The 17,178-nt window shown below is 41.8% G+C and overlaps 1 protein-coding gene across 3 annotated transcripts in view; it reads left to right on the top strand.

The window, feature by feature from the left end:
- The window catches only part of ARVCF (ARVCF delta catenin family member), a 271,742-nt gene that overhangs the window by 244,748 nt on the left and 9,816 nt on the right, over positions 1-17,178 (top strand). For all 3 annotated transcript variants that reach the window (XM_086761839.1, XM_086761841.1, XM_086761840.1), the window contains 6 exons: positions 7,127-7,254; positions 8,204-8,354; positions 9,697-9,889; positions 11,099-11,210; positions 11,794-11,884; positions 13,125-13,178. In XM_086761839.1, the coding sequence (XP_086617965.1) occupies positions 7,127-7,254; positions 8,204-8,354; positions 9,697-9,889; positions 11,099-11,210; positions 11,794-11,884; positions 13,125-13,178 (729 nt within the window). The remainder of the gene's footprint in view (positions 1-7,126; positions 7,255-8,203; positions 8,355-9,696; positions 9,890-11,098; positions 11,211-11,793; positions 11,885-13,124; positions 13,179-17,178) is intronic.

Here is a 17,178-nt window from a genome sequence, read left to right on the forward strand (position 1 = left end):
AAACTGATGAGAGCAAGCTAACATTTTCTGTACTGTACAGCTAAAGTCTCCAAGGTCAGAGGCAGGTCTTCTGGGCCTGGGGTAAAGGAAGCTATTTACATGACTGATCCATTTTAATCATTCAGCCAAGAGGCTTAATGTTAACTTCAGGTCCAAAGCATTGTTGCTTGTGACAATGCTGTTTTTGAGAATCACTGCCAAAGGTGACCTAAAAGTGCTTGAATGTGCTGCAGTTGAGCCGCATGCCTCCTCTCCCTTTTGGTGGAGACCTTTGGCAACTCTCCCTTCTCGGCATCGGCCTGGCTGGCAGGCATTTCCTGCCCTTCAGTGCAGGCCTGCGGGGACAGCGTGTCCCGCTTTTGAACCGGCGTGGGTAGTGCTCTAGTTATCTGCAGCAGCATTCAGATCCTTATTAAGTATTGGTCCTCCAGAGCCTTTGCTGCTGATTAGTGAGCAGAGGAGAGGTTGTTAACGGAACACCTTCAGTTTCCAAGAGGCTTAGCTGCATGTGCTTGAAAAAAGCCTTTGTCATTGGGCAGTGTATCAAAGGCTGTTGGGAGAGATGCTGCTTTTGCAGGTCCTTTGGAAAAAGAAAACCTTATTAGCTTTAAAATGTGTGCTCACAGAAAACAGAAGTGCTGGAACTCACACAAGGTCAAAATGGGTTGTGTTTAATTGAGCCGTCTCTTTGTTAAAATTGCATATTCTTTGGATATGAAGTGGAATACAACCAACCTCTTACAAAGCACCCTCGGTAAGAGAAGTTACTTCAATGACAGGTTCTGGAGCTTGGGAAATGTAAAGAATAATAGAAATAGCAAAAGACAGTTTGCTTTCCCAGGTGTCCTTATTTCTCCTGCACTGCCTTGCCCTCCCATTCTCTTTCCTTGCTGCCTTTCTGTCTGCCTGCAGTCAGCCTAGCTCCTTGTGTTGGTTTTTTGCATACCCTGACACTTCGCAGTGCTGGTAACATTCCTGTTACATCCTTTGGGGTGAGAAATCGCTTGCTTTCCTTTTTAACTGGCATGCCGTTGCTTCTTTCATTGTGGGAGTACACGGTAAGCTGGGAAGAGTTTATGTGATTTTAGGACTTGTGTGTGACTTAGTAGATTAGTTGGAAAGGTCACACACTATGGTGTTCATTTCCTAAATAGAAAAACTCCTCTTAAACATTCCCTCAAGCCTGATTTGAGTCTCAAATCCCGTATTGTTCTGGTTGTTGTTTTCAACACTATTCAAAGGCTGTTCTGGCTGTTTTCAGAGCTGCTGCTTAGTGGTGGATGCTGCATTCTTGATTGAATCTTTGCAGTAAGCGTAATACCTGTCCTGACTTCTACTGTACCTTGAAGTGAAAGCTATAGGGACTGTTCAGAACTTTCCACCTATTATTTCTTCTCCATTTGTCGCAGAAGTTTGCTATGCCTCTGTTGTATGACACTCAGTATTCTACATGTATCTGCATCGAGCTGCATTCTCCATCGATTATGCCGAGCATTTGGTTCTGTTGGAGCTGGCTGCAGTTCACTACTGTTAAGCCTTTCAATTAGAAGAATCTTGCAAGTTTATGTTGGCATTCAAGCTGCTTTGTGTACCAGGTTCTGAAACACAGCATACAGATGGAATGGAGCTGATGGGGCGGGTTTTATAAGGATCTGATTACTGTTTTTATAAAAGTAACCAGCTGTCCACACCCTCCCACCACCTTCAGTGGGGTTTTTCATGCAGTCTGTTATAAAACCGTGCTGCGGGGTGAGGCGGTCTGAAGGGGAGGGTTGAACTGCTGGGTTGATTTGCTGCTTACATGTTCTGAAAACGTTTCTGTAGCAAATAATTCTGAACTCTGGCTTACAACTGTTTTAACTTGCAAACAATGAACTACATAGGCTGTAATGAAGTTACCGGCCTGGTGTCGGCAGAGGGCAGGAGTCCAAGATCTGTGGGCCTTTTCTTTCATGCAGAATGAAGTTGTTACTTTCTTTTACTGACGTGATTCTTTACTCTTTTTTTTTTTTTCCTTCTTCTTCTTCTGGCTCATAGCTTCCTAGTTGCTTAGGGAGCTGCTTGCTTATTTCACAAAGTCTGTTGGTGTATGACCTTGCGGAGAAGTTGCAGTTGAGGCTCCTCTTGCTCCATCTGCCGGTAACTTCACGGCCTGCGCTGGGAATGGGAAGCGCTGGCACAGCCTTTGGCCGTGTTGGCGAGCAGAGCGGCCCTTGGGCTTCCATTCGTGCTCGCGTGCTCGTGGTGTGGCCCTGGAGCGATCGCTCAGTTTAGTTTCATCCCAAAAGGAGAGTTCAGGTGGTGATGCCACTTCTCTGTGTTGAGAACCAAAGCACAGTGAGTGGGAAATTCACTTCAAAACTGGTCCGAATCAAAACACTAATGTAAATATGCCAATGAACACTGCAAGAATGAGTAGCCATCAGAGTTCATTTTAATGATTATTAAAATGAGAGGGTTTTTTCACTTTTCCTGCGGTGTTGACCGTGTCCTTCCAGCTTCATATGAAATAGTCACTCTTTTTAAACAACAACCCAGAGTTTTTGTAGGGCTAGAAATTGAAGCAGCACACTGCTGCTGCAGCAATAGAACTCTCCTCTGACCAGTATCCACTTCCTGTGCCTGTAGGGGGATAACAAATCCTAAATGGGATGAGTGGTGAAGGGAAATAGATTTGGCAACCTTACTCCAGAGAGAGTTGTCTGAATTTGGGATTAAGCTGGCGTATCAGAGATAGGCACCTGGTGCAATATTTTATGTTATTGCCAGAATGTAGCTAAGTATAGGCACAGGATCAGCATTGCCAAAATGAAAGCAAATAGGTTTGTGGAGGAGATAATCCAGGAACTGCTGCAGCATTCTCAGCACAGGGACTGAGGGTTGAATGGATTGAGATGCTAATCACCTCCAGCTAATTCCACAGGTGTTTTCCATTCAGGATTGAAATTGCTGTCTGCTGTCACTGTTCTGTGGGCAAATAAAGAATAATCCACTTGGCATCTCCTGGTAGCATGGACTTCACACAGAATTAATCTATTTGCCAATTTTGAGCAAATCTTCTGCAAAGAAGCTTGTGGTCCTTTTTTTCAGAAAGATGAGACTGCAGCATGTTGGTGAAGATGAGTCCAATGTGGAATAGCTTCCTTTGTCTACACATTCATGCCATTAGCTGGGAGGAATGCTTAGATGCTGAAAAATGTCTGACACTCGCAATGACATCAGTGTCCAAGGCATTTTCCATTTCTCTAAAAGGCAAAAGCTAATATAGTGAAGTTGTTTGCTTTCTGCGATGAAAAAAAGCAATAAATGACTTATCATCATACTTTTCCAGAAGAAAATAGTGTGGATTGCAACTCAGCACAAATCCGTAACCAATGGAAAAAGTCTAATTTATTCCAGGAGAAATTGTCTTTTTAAGGGCAGTGCTGAATCTGGGCAATAATTATAACAGCTTTTTATAGAAAAAGAAAAACAGTGGATGTTTTTCTTGTTTGATGTATTACCTATCACTAATGACCCTCTTTCCTCATTTCCATTTAAAAAATGGATGTAAGCAATTAGCCATATATGGCACAAAAGTAGCATTACCTGAAAAAATAATTAAGATGATCTTGAAATTAAGGAAATCATTTTTGAAGAGAAGCAGGTGCTTAATGGAGGTGAGACCAGCTGTGCTTCCCAGAAACGTGCTTCAAGCGCTTCATGGAAAAATGTGTGAGGCCTCCACTCAACACTGGAAGGAAACTTATTTGCATCCTATAAATAGCAGAGCTGGATTCATTAGGACAGCAGGCAGATGGAGAAAATATAAAACTTGTTTGTTTCTTTTTAAGGGACTATAACGCTTATGAAAAGTGTCAGCTTGCTGTCAATGAGGGAAAAACCCTCCGGTGCAGCAGTAACTTTCTCACTGTTAAGTTCTCATCTCTGCTAATGAGCAGCCATCCATGAGGGGTGTTCATAATACTTTATTTTAGCAACTCCTGCCTGCCTTTTTGTGCCGCAGCCAGGCTGACACAGAAGTGCTGCAGTGCTGGAAGCATGCTGCAGTTGAGGGGAGGCGGGGAGACCTGGAGGACGACAGAGTTTCATGTATGGTGCATATAGCACTTGTTAAGTCTGTTGAAAACAGATGCTAATGGGGCAGAGGCATAAATGTAGTTGGAAACTGGGGATATGTGGAGTGAGGTGGGAGTCATCCGCCAAACTGGCGAAGGGGTTATGCCTCAAAGCAGAAATGTACTGGTAATTGGTAGAGGAAGTGCTATGAATTATTGAAGAGAGAAGGTGAAGACATTTTTGAGATGCTCTTACATTAGTAAGTAGGAAAAAGGAGAGGCTTTCATGCATGAAGAAAAGTAATGACAGAAAGCGGGTGGGGGGTGCGTGACTGGCATGCAGCTCTGTCCACAGGAGGTAAGCGGAGGTGAGAGGGTTGCTGCGTCTTGGTATTCGTGCACAGTGAGGTGCTGCAAAGGAAGAGTGTCCAGCCAAAAAGGAACGTACAGACTGACAGAAAGGGCACATTGTAGACTGCACTTAAATAACAGGAGAAGGTGAATATGTGGAGCTATCCCCAGGTATGCCAAAATTATAACTAGGCATTTTAAAACAAAGCCATCAGAGAGGACTGGCTGAACAATTGCATACTATTGAACCACAGCCAAGTCTGAGCTCTCGTACAGGAGCAGTAAATGTTCTAGATGAAGATTACCTGTTAATGAACCTGCCTTTGTCTCTTTTGCTGCTCTGATTTACATTTCAGCAAAGCTTCCTTAAAAGATAACAGTGTCAAAATTCCAGTTAAGCTATCCTAAGAGATTTTTTTTTAAGTGTTAGCGTTCAGGAAAGGAATACTACACACTTCTCAGACAATGGTGTTTTTTCTTGAGGAGTTCTTAGATTGCCAATTCACCTTGTGAAGTGGCCGAGGAAAAAGGTGATCCGAAGGTCATACTGGAGTCAGATAATAGCAAACTTATTTGAGGAATGGAGAAAAGCAGTACAACTGTTCATGCTTCATGTATTAAGTAACTACAGTTTTCTCAGCATTCAATATAGCGATCCCAACGTGAGAAGAGGACATTGGAGAAGAGGAAAGCGAGCGGTATGGGTTGGCAGGATGCCTTTGGGGATTGCCATCTGTTGCAGCTTGCACGTATCTGTAGGGTGTCATGTAGCAAGCAAGCGGTGGCATTAAGACCAGTCACAGACATGGAGCTGGTTAACTATCTGGTCGTTTGAGAAGAATGCAAGCATGCTGGGATGCATGTGAGAACCTGAGCAGGGAACGTATGAGCCAGCACGTGGTTCTTCATGGATCCTCATGCGTAGATCAGTTTTTTGGTATGGAGCAAAGAAACTCTTGGCTGATGAAGTGTGTTTTCTTGCTTTCAGTGGGATGAATAAGCCCTGTATATCCAGGAGGTTAACATGGCTTGTGTTTATGCGTAGTGTTATAGAAGGTTTAGAGTTTTGAGTTCTGAGAGCTTGACTCGCATAGTCCCACGGCAATAACTAGTGTGAAAAATACAGATAAACAGTTAGATTTGAAATGTAAGGCTTTAATTTCAGAAAGCCTTTTAGCAACAGAGAATTTTAAAAAGAAAAAAAATGATGGGTTATCAACTTGATAGGAGAGCATTGCTGAGTTTTCTTGCTTCTATGTTTGATTTGAGATGTCTGAATATTATAATCTGTGATACGTGCTGGAAAATATGTATATGAGAGATGGGTGATTCTGAAGAGAAAGTACTGAAGAGAGTGAGTGATTTGTATTTGTAGGTTTCCTGTCTTGCTAGTGGAAAACTTGCTTTGAATTACTATGCTACACTTCTAGGACAGCATCTTGTTATGTGAAAAACATTATTTTCATCTGTGCAAATAAAAAAAATATATTCTGCTCAAAACAAGCTTCAGATTTCCTCTTTGCCCAAGCTCATTCACACCTTTATGCATTCTTTCATGACATGTTTTTCCAGAAATCCTTTTGTAGGTAATGCCTGCTGAACTTTACGTATTGAAAACATCCCAAAAGCTAGCAATCTAGAAATATCTTCCAGCAACAGTGACAGAGATGAGTCTCTGTTCATCATAGGTTGCTTGTGCCTTCCTGCACCAAAACATTTTAATGGGTTTAGTTTTCTGTTCACATAATGTGAACAGCTGTGATATTTGAGATTGTGTTTGCCTAGGAAGTCTTTTAACTGGATGCTTGCATACTCTTCCCTCATCAATGCAGTGTGTCATGCCACACTTAGTGAAGAAAGATAGATAAAAATTGTTCCGAAATATGCAACAGCTTGGAACAGTTTTTGTCTAAGACCCCGATTTTAGTGTGGGTGGGTGGATAAATCCTAATCCTGTTGATGAGAGTTACTCAGCATCCCAAAAGGAAATCCGTGGCAGAGCTGGGAATAGTTGTCATTCCTGTCGTGCTTAAACTGCCAAGCTGATCCAGTCACTCTGGGGATATTTAGTTAGCATACGTGTCTGTTGTAGTCTACCAAGGTTGAACGATACTGGTGTATTTCTTTACCTAATATCGGAACTGGAGTCAGTGTTTCTCCCTGCCCTTACCAATTGGGGATTGTAGTCACTTTGACATTTTGCATCTTTCTTTTGTCACCTGGGTGTGAGAAGGGAGTGACTGACACAATTGTGTAGCTTGCTGTCTTTGGCCCTGTTGTTTGTGTCTGTAAAGGTACTGAGACAGATTTAAATGAAAACAGGAGTGCAAGGTGAATTTGCAATGCAATCTAGAGATGCAAAGTAAGAATTGTTGCAGGCAAAAATTGTCTCTTATCACCTTGTTACTACACACATCTACTCAGCCTGCTAGGCACTACTACATAGTGTAGCACAGATTTCAAAAAGAATTGTCAACCTGAAGACAAGCAAAGAAACCTTCAGCCCAGGTGAGTGTCCTATGCATGAGTTTCCTGTGTGCACAATTTCCAACAACTGTTGATAAAGTGTCCTGGATGTGGCAGAAGCCTTTCTTTCTGTGGTGTAGCTTTCTCTTGGCTGTTGTCGTATGTGACTAAATAAATGTATGTTGTGTGTTTATTCATACATTGCCTTCTCTGCTTCTCTTGCTTCTGTTCTCCTCTTCCCACACCTGCAGGCTTTGAATTACTATACCAGCCAGATGTGGTCCGACTGTACCTCTCCATCCTCACCGAAAGTCAGAACTTCAACACTTTGGAAGCTGCAGCAGGGGCTTTGCAAAATCTTAGTGCTGGCAACTGGACAGTAAGTGCAGTCTTCTCTTTAGTCTCTCTTGTTTCCTTTGTGTAAGAACAAAGCTGTGTCGCGTTACAAGTGCACTGTTACTTTGTGCACTTACATCTCGTTTAAAAAGGAAGGAGGTGAGAACTCCGAAGACATTATTTCTGTCTTATTTGCTGATCTAAGATGTTATGCAGCTTCTAGACAGAGTTTGTGTAGTGGAAGTGTCACTGAGCTCGTGACGAATTAACCATGAGCAGGTTTTACTATTTAAACCACTTAACCATTGCTTCATCCATTCAGAAAAGCCCGTTGTTAGATTATTAAATGTCCTGAATACTTAATTCGTTGGATTGTCAGATTGCTCAGGAAACTGCACTCCAAAGTGTCCTCTGATATCCTCCCTGAAGCATCCCCAGCTCTAATCAGGTAGTTCTCTCAAAGGTATGCCTGATCACTTCTAGAACCACATGACAAAGTAGGACTGATCAGCAGCCTGAGGATCAGCAGGGTGGTGTTTCACAGCTGTCTTGAATACAGTTTATTTTAAAATCAGTCATGAAACAATAAAAGCATGAAATTGGAGGTGGGGGAAGGTAACAGATACTTTGGATGCCTTATTGTTCCCTCCAAATGACCTCTTTTTTTCCTAATCCAGAGGGATGTGTTTTCACACTGAGGTGTGTACAGAGCAGATGCTGGCGGATGATGCTCCTTCTTTCTGTTTCTGTCCTCTTTCCCCAGCAGCTTGCTAAGCTGTGGGATGGACTTCTACATCCTTTCTACCTTTATGCTTGGTGAACTTGAATGATGGGTTAAGTTACAGATGCATCAGCACACACAACCTGACTAGTCTTTGCAGGGAAAAAAAATGAATTACGGCACTGAAAGAAATGCCAGGGGCAAGGGAGGGGCAGATATATGAACTCACAATACTTTGTGTTGTTTCTTTTCCCTTGTGTGTTCTGATCAGTGGTCCACCTACATCCGTGCAACAGTGCGGAAGGAGAGGGGCTTACCAGTGCTTGTGGAGCTGCTCCAGTCCGACTCTGACAAGGTTGTGAGGGCTGTGTCAATTGCCCTGAGAAACCTTTCCATGGATCGTCGCAATAAAGATCTTATAGGTATCTTCTGAACTTTTCTAACCAGGCTAGGATCTTGGATACCCTTGAGAGACCTCACGTTTTCTGTTCCTTGTGCTGAGGATTCATTTTGTATGCAGTTTCCATCCGCGCTGTCTAAGATTATTCTGTAGCCACTAAGTGAGGGCTGTCATCTCAGAATGTATTTCCAGCCTATTCAAACAAGCAGTGGTTTGAGGGAAATCTCTAACTCAGGAGTAAAACAGATGTAGATTTTTGCAGAAGAGGGGAGCGTGTGTAGTACGTCAGAGGAGTGGGTGAGTTTAGAGATTTTTTGGCTCTTCCTTAGCTCTGGCTGACATGGCATATGTTGCACGTGGTGGTTAAAGAGATGTTGCTCCTTAGGCTTGCTGTTTAGATTAGAGTGGGAGGGAGTCTTACCCTTAGCATGCTGAACTAACCTGGGGAAGCACAGTGGACTCTAAAGTTGTCCCTTTTGCTTCCTCCTTCCCTTCTCATCCTTTTGTGTGGTAGTTACTTGTAGAAGTTGGACACCAAACAACTTTACTCTTTTTCATGTTAGTTCTTCAGCAGTGCTCACGAGCACCACCAAGGGGGTGGATAAGCGTTCACCTGTCCATGAGTGGGAATCAATTCAGCTGTGAGTTGAGTTTTGCTCTGAATGCCTCTGTATTTAAGTGAAGTATTTGTTTAAACCTTGTCAGGCCAGGAAGTACTGGTCACGTTTAGGGCCATCATGCAGGTTGATACTAGTGAATGGTAAGGTGGGATTCTGCCTTAATACGTCCACCTTTCTTTTTTTAATAGTTCAGAGGTGTTCTTTTTATAATAGTTCAGAGGTGTAGCTGGGCAAATGGTACAGATGGGCACCTGGAAGCGATAAACTCAGGACTCCTTGTTTTTTCTCCAGTGCACTGTGAAGGCTAACTGCACCCAGGAGGAAATACTCTTACCTTTGCTGGGGGAAGGTTAATAAATGCATGGCTGCACACCTTGCCCCAGAAGGCCTATTACAAGGCTAAGTCGAGTAAGCCGTGTGCGTGTATTAGCATGAATATGTGGCATTAGCAGCAGCTACTGGATGCTTTTTGCTTCAGGCATTGCAAAGTAGGATAGATACTGGCTGTAAAATTATCAATAAGGATTGCTTTTTTTCTCCCCCCACCCCCAATACCTTTTAGTGTTCATGATGTAGGAGTTTGTCTTGGGTATCAGCTATCAATCATCTTGCAGTAACGAATGATAAATACACTGTTAAGTTACAGTCTTGAGGTTCAAAACACTTGCATTATAAGTTTTTTTGACATGGCAAACACCCTTGAGTTACTAGGTTTGACTAATGGTATCTCTTCCCCTTATCTAGGTAGTTATGCCATGGGTGAGCTGGTAAGAAATTTGCCCAGCAGGCAGCAGAGATCTGCAAAGAACCTGGAAGAGGATACAGTGGTTGCGGTGTTGAATACCATCCATGAAATCATTACTGACAGCTCAGAAAACGCAAGGTCTCTGATCCAGACACAGGGCATTCAGAAGCTGGTAGCTATCAGCAAGTCAAGGTAAGTGACAGTTGAAAGCAAAATACATAAGAATTCACTGCAAACACGAAAATGTCACTATGAACAGCAGCTTTTGCTTTGTGAAAGTATTGAAGCATCCTAACCTTTCAGAGCCTTTAATTTCAGAGTGATTAATATATATGCAGTAAAAACAGTCAACACCTTTAATAGGTCTACATGATTTAAAAAAAAAAAGAGTTAACTGAGTAGTTACTTCAGTCATGTTAAGATATGCTCTTTCCTCAGCAGGTGCATCTTAGCACGATGTATGACTTTAGCAGACATCATCTGCAGTAAAACAGTGATCTTTATTTTTAGTCTGGGAGGCCTTTTTCCTGTGACAGCATTCCATTCCTGGAATACCAGTGATGAAATCTGTTTATTTTAAGTAAAATGACTAATGATGTGCAGTAATCGTTCTGGTTGAAGGGCTGGTGGTGGTAATTTGAAGTGACAAATTTTCACTCTGCAATTCTGTTGAAAGCTGTGTTCTGACTGTTTAAGAGACAAGTTTGCTTCATATAGTTCAGCCAGTTAGACGTGAGCTTCTTCATAGGTGTGTTTTCAGCAAACTTTTGTAAGAGTAGCAGAAGACTTTGTTGGGTTGCATTGTTATGAAGTATGAGAGCCAACCAAGAATGTAGCCCTGTATTATTTTATAGAGAGTGCTTGTGTACTGACTTAGTAAGGAATGGATAAAAAGTCATTTTCTGTTTAAAAATAGCTTACTTTTTGCTGACCCAAATTGCTTTGTAAGATATTCTAAACCATGAAGCAACTTCATTGAATTGCGAGGAATATATGTAAGTAGGGGTGAAAGTTTGATAAGCGGTTGTTTGAGGGGCAGGGGGGAGTGTTTCCGTAAATAAATCCAGGCAGGATGGAATCCATCTTTCTTTTGTTAATGACAGCTACAAGACAGAAGAGTCACCCTGCCCTCAGTACTTGCCCAGCAATACGCGTGAAAACACAGAAATCCACACAATTTACAACTTCTTGTTTGGATCAGGCTTTTTTTTGTTAGCAAATATCTATAGATATGAAGAAGTCACTGAATGATATAGCATATATCTTATAGCTTATAGATTCAAAGAGCAGCTGTATGGAGAACTAGGTGTCTTCTGGATATTGTTTTGGTGCAAAGAAGTCAGCATATGAATGGGCTTATATTGCTTGATACTTAAGTTCTAATTTTATCTTGCAAATCAGCCAGTCTCCCAGAGAAACAAAAGCAGCATCTCATGTTCTTCAGATGATCTGGAGCTATAAAGAACTAAGAAATGCCCTACAGAAGGATGGGTGGAACAAATCACACTTCCAGGTAAAAATGCTGGATCTTAGATTTAGTTATGGGAGTCCCTGAGTGGAAGATGTCCTAAGTTAGTCTAATATGACAGTCTGCTAGATTGCAGGCTTTGGTTCTGTTCTTCTAGGTGATAGAACAATGTACTGTAATCTGTTCTGTCACAGCATCATGCATATACTTGCTGGGTATGTTTTTCAGTGGTCTGTGAAATACAGCTTTTTAAGTTTCGGAAGTATGCCACCTTGCGTAGGCCAAATGCTCATGCTTTACTGGGCATGTCTTCTCTTCATTGTGTCTGATTTGAAACATTCCATCTAGCAGCATAGGGCAGGCACTTGTTCTTGACATGCAGCCTCCTCATCTTTCCTTGTGAAGGTTTTGCTCCTTCTATAGACCAACAGTGCTGCCATTTAGATAACAGGAAAAAATTCCACCAACAAATCTGTATGAAAATAAAAAATACTCCAGTGCCATGTTATCAGCAGAAGGGGAGCTTAGCAGCTTTCAGTAATCTCAGTCTATACTGTTGGTTTGTTTATTTTTCTTGTTCAATTTCCCAGAGTAGGAATTTTGTATTTATGTGATTTTTGTCTTGTAGTCTGTTTCTGCAACTCCGAAGGGTTCCAAAGGTACTGCTGGCAGGTCTGGCTATGATGACAGCACTTTGCCTTTGGTGGATAAAAGTCAAGGTCAGTTCTGCTCTTTACCACTTTTGCTATTGTGCTTTGCTTGCTTGTTTTCTCAATTTGCCACATCTGCATTATGGGAGTGATAGGCAAGGAGTGAGGGGGTGAAAATTTATTATGTGGGGGTTTTTTACCCCACTGTCCCAAAATGATCATTCCTGTTAGCTGCGTATGGATAGTGTTCCTTCCCTTGTGAAATGTGCACTATGGATGTTGTTTTCTCAACTTATATTCAACATAATCAGTTAAATCTTTCTGAGAGAATTTGGGATAGACATGAGTTGGAACTTTGAAAGAGAACAGCCTTCTTTGACAGTGTTATAGATTAACAAATCTAGCCTTCGGCCAGGCAGTGGGCTGGCCTTACCCCTGCTCAGAACTGGAGTCTTTTCCTTTCTAAATTAAGCATGGGTATTTTGGCAGTGCTCCTTCGTCTACTGTGCAGGTATTTTTTCACTGGAGATTAACCTGTCTGTGCTTTTTCATGAGACCTGACACAGCCATAGCAGCACTGGTGTATCTCCAGCTTTAATTAAATTATGATTGCTTTGTCTCTGAATCTGGTTCTAGTTTCTAATACTCAGATGTCCAGATTTTTTTTCAGAAATCCTTAGCCTCCTAAGGCAAAGTTTGCCATGTTGTACTTTACCCGGTTTAACTGCAGATTACTGCAAAAAACACAGCCCTGCACTGTCCTGCCTGTTTCCACCTTCCTGTTTTTGACCAAATCTGGCAGGTTATGCAGACAGAGGATGACCTGGGTCAGTTTGCTGATCTGACAATAAACTACTTGTTTTCTTTGTGAGTTAGCTTTCTGTTGGCTTAGCAGGCTCCTAGGTTGGATTGTGTGCCATGTGAAGCTGCATCCTTACTTATTTTCTTTTTCTTCTGTTCTGGAGAGATCAGAGAGAAGCTTGTTAATAGTGGTAGGTAGTCCAAAGCAGAATTGCAGGTTTTGTTATCGCTTGAAGAAGAGGGAGTTCTATACTACAGTGCCAAAGCAGCAAGTCTAAGGATTGCATGTGCTCTTGGAGAGCTGAAATCAAACTTCCCTTTCTGAATGGGTAACAGTTGAATAGTTTGGGATTTTGGGGTTTTTTTTTGTGGTTTTTTTTTTGTTTTTTACAATAGTCTCTGCGTTCAGTACTTTATCGCCCTTTCTGGTCCTGTGACTAATTTAAAACTACAAGGTGTTGAGAAAAGCAAATGTAACTCAAGTTGTTTCAATATTTCTGTTTTGTAGATAATGAGAAGGCTGGGAGTCGTGATATGATACCTATGGATGAACTTGGCCCAGGTAAATTCAGTCATAGCTCGAACTCTGTCTGTTTCAATAGAGCACGCTGTCATTCACAGGAAAGTTCAACTATTTCTCTAGGTGATATTCTTTCAGATGGATAAAACTGACATTTAAAAACAGAACATTACCTTACAAAAGATTGGTCATGGTCTTTTTTTTTTTTTTTTTTTCCCTCTGTCTTTTTCTTCTTTTAAATACCTATAGACCATATACATCACTTTCTCCACTACTTTAAGTGTATAATGGAGACGTACTGACCCAGCTTTTGTTCTGATCTCCAACCCTTGAGGCAGCTGCATTCCCTGTTACAGATCTGGAAGTCTGGGAATTCAGAAGGAAAAAAAGAGTTGAAAATGTACTTCAATGTAACGCTTGTGTTTAAATCCATTCTGCCTTTGTTTTCTGTAGGTAACACCAAAAGATAGCATGTATGATATTCTTGGTTCCGCTTTCATTTACCTGTATCTGGCCGAGCCTGGCTTTTCCTATAGACTGAGAACAGCCACTTGCTGTCAGTGAAGTGCTTTGAGATTGATAAGTTCTGTAGTTTAAGACTTGTAGAGGTTTTTTGGCTTTGTTTTCTTTATTGAGGTAGATAAAGGTGCTGTGTGGTCTCTTGGGAATTTGCTTTACTTCTCCCAGTTGATGTTATTTTTATTTACATATCTCTATTAATGCCTCCAAATCAAATAGTTTGATGTACTGCTATTTGAGATTGTAGCTGGAAAAAAATAGGAAGGTAAAACCAAGCTGAAAGCCAAGCATGTTCGGAAGTTAAAATAACAGGTATATATTGCCTTTCATATTCTTAGAAAAATGAGATGCCACTTGCCATGAATCAACTGTCCGTATGTATTTTACCTAAAGGAACACTGAAACATTTGTTCTCACAATGGAGGAAAATAACTTCAGAGAAGATTGCCTGGCAGGATAGCTGTGTGCTAGCAGGTGCTGCAGTATGGGCAGTGCTGGTTGTTTACAGTCTCCATATTAGTTGTGTGGCCTTATGCATTCAGGAGTTACTGGTACAGCTCCGAGTACAAAATGAAATGGAAATTAACAGCGTATGTACAACACTGGGCAGATTCTCTGGGCTGTTCTGTTCTCCCATCTTTTTAGCACTATTAGAAGATGAAATTTGTCAAGTTTTCCTGACCCCAGCTCGTGAGTACTTTTTAACTCCAATATGACTATAACTGTGCTGTTTCAGAGGTCATCTGAGAAGAGACTACACTAATTTATCCAGTTTACTATCCTTAAATTCCAAGGAACTGGAACAACAACTTGGTACTTCATCTTTTCTCCTTCAGGCTCTTCCACATGCCGTATGTCTTTTTTCTTATGGGCATACTTACATGCGAAGCTGCTCTAGACTGTATTTTCTGATTTTTAACTTCATTGTGGACTATTGTATTGTGGAGTTTTTGTTATTTTTCCCACTCTAGAGTGAACTGGCAGATACAAGGAACATAACATCAACGTGCAGTCTTCTGTGTTTGAACCCCCACGAAGCAGTTTGGTTGTATTCCCACATACACCACACCAGTCTGTTGAGCCTCCAGAAGAGACTGACCTCCTTATATTTGCAAAGAAAATGCATGACAGAGTACCAGAGAAAGTTGTTCAGCATCCCAACTTATCTTTTTATTTCTTTTTATTGCAGAAGGTCCTCTGCACTGGTTTCAGTTGTGTGTTTTTTCCTTTGCCTTCCTCTCTTTTTGACTTTGCTTGCCCTAAGATCTTTCTACTTTGTTCTCTGTCTTTTAGAGAATTCTTATCTGTCTCCAGCTTTGCGTTGTCCATTTCATTTAATTCAGATGCTTTCAGGTTACCACTTTGGTACTGAACTGTAATTGCCTGTAACATATTAGAGTGTGCCAGGGCAAAATTCAGTGGAACTCTGTGCCACATGCGTTAGAGGTACCCATCTGTTCAGCCAGGTCCTTCCAGCCCAGAGTGTTCATCCTGCTCCCCTGCAGTGTACAAGACTGCTTGTTCCAGAACATCACGGCTTGTCTGGCACTCACCTATTGCCTCTTTTTATCAGGGTTCAGCTGTCTTGGTCCCTGGGCTTTTACGCCACGTTGACTCTTTTTCAAGATTGTAAAAAGAAAATTGCTATTGGTATCTCAGCCTGTTAGCTAATACTGTGGGGGTCACCTTTCTCTGTAAAGGAGATGAGCTCACTATCAGTGAACTAGGGAGGCAGAAAGATACAATTCCCATCAACTGCCAGTACTAGACCAGTCAGATTCCTGTTGTCTGGGGCAATGGGAGGGCCTGGATAGAGCATGGATGTCCTGAGAGATGGGAGAAAACATGTATTATGAGTTACCGTGGGATGCAGTAGGCAGCCCAGTGCTCAGGTCTGTCAGACTTCATCAGCTCCAGACAAGTGGCTCTGCACCGAGTAACGTGAAGATCATCAATGCTTACTGTCACGGTGCTGCCTGAGGGTGGCTGTGACCCTGAGCTGTCTGCAGAAGCAGCAAAACTGTGATCTCAAAGCTGTATGCCAAATTTGTGAGTTCTCTAAAACTTTATCTGTGCCTCAGGTAACCCGCAGTCAGTCAGACAATAGCATCTGGGAGCTGTGAATTGTTCAGACCAGAGATGCATAGTTCAGATGCCCCTGTCCTACATGCCCATCTTCAGGCATAACTTTCCTTTCTCCTCCTCCTCCTCCTTTTTGTTGAGTCTGGAGGTTGGATCTTTATAAGTTGAGAGCTGTGTGAGGGCATGGATGGACTGACAGTCAGCAGGCATTTGGTCCTGTAATCTGCGATGACATTAAAATGTTGCTGCAAGGTGAATGGGAAATAGTCAAGCAATACAGAAGACAACAAGCAGAAAGTTGAGAGGAATAAACAAGCCAAGAATGGGATGTGCCTCTGTTGACCAGTATAACTTTTGTCTGTACATTGGATTGTATTAACTCAGAATAATGCATTTATACCTTGGAGCAATAGGATCTGCGTGGGTCTCCTCTGTGCCACAGAATCAGAGTTAATTCTCATCGCTGCTTAGAATGAGTCTGAAATGTGGGAGAGGCAGTAGTCACTGATTTCATTGGAGAGCTGTGGTCTTTGGGGCACTGAGGTATTACTCCTCTGATGCAGCCTCCTTCAATATATTTCTCATTTTATTAGGTCTAATCATTAACTTCCTGTCTCTGCTGCTGCTTATCTTGATAGAGCCATAGCACAGTGTGTGGCTTTTAGAAACAGATAATCGATGAGCGTGTGCGGCACCATTGGGATGCAGACCACACAGCAGTGGGCTGACAATATGAATTGCAAAATGTGCTGGAACTTTTATATGAAAAACAGAGTTATTGACTGTTCTTTGCTGTTAGATTACTGCCACTGTGCAAAAGCTTTATCCTCCTGTTGCTGCTGTCCTTGCAAAGTGATCTGTTACATCATTGTGAGTCTAATTAATTTTAGATTGTGAAAAGCTACCGCTCAGTTGCTGTGAGTTTGATTTTTTTGGGGGAGTCAGCATGTTTCCATCATTTAACTACATACCTCTCTGAACTATTTACTCCTAAAGAAATGATGCATCTTTAGATTAGGATATGGCTTCCTAGCAGTATTCATGCCTGTCATTTGAAAGATAATTATCAGTCATGCATTCTTCCACAAACGCTGGCTGGGTAGCTGGATGCAGCTAGTGGGCTTTAGGTTTTTTCTTTTTTGTTTGAAAGGAATAGCCAACAATGTTAGGCATCTTCATTGTCAACAAATAATTAGAAGTAAAGCTCTGCGTGGCAATTATTTTTGTGCTTCAAGGTCTGTGTACTGCATGTATAACTCCAGAATTCTTCAGTTATTTTTAGGCAGCGTAGTTAAATAATCTATTACTATCCATGAGGTCATAAATACATGATACTTCAGGTGCTTGCTGCAGGTCTGTGTGCACTTTGATTCATGAAATCCCCGGGAAGACTTCAGCTCTTTTACAAGTTGATCTGACTGTGGCCAGCATGAACGTTATT

Source organism: Chlamydotis macqueenii, chromosome 17 (assembly GCF_036417535.1).
Source record: "Chlamydotis macqueenii isolate bChlMac1 chromosome 17, bChlMac1.mat, whole genome shotgun sequence".
Lineage (NCBI taxonomy): Eukaryota > Metazoa > Chordata > Aves > Otidiformes > Otididae > Chlamydotis > Chlamydotis macqueenii.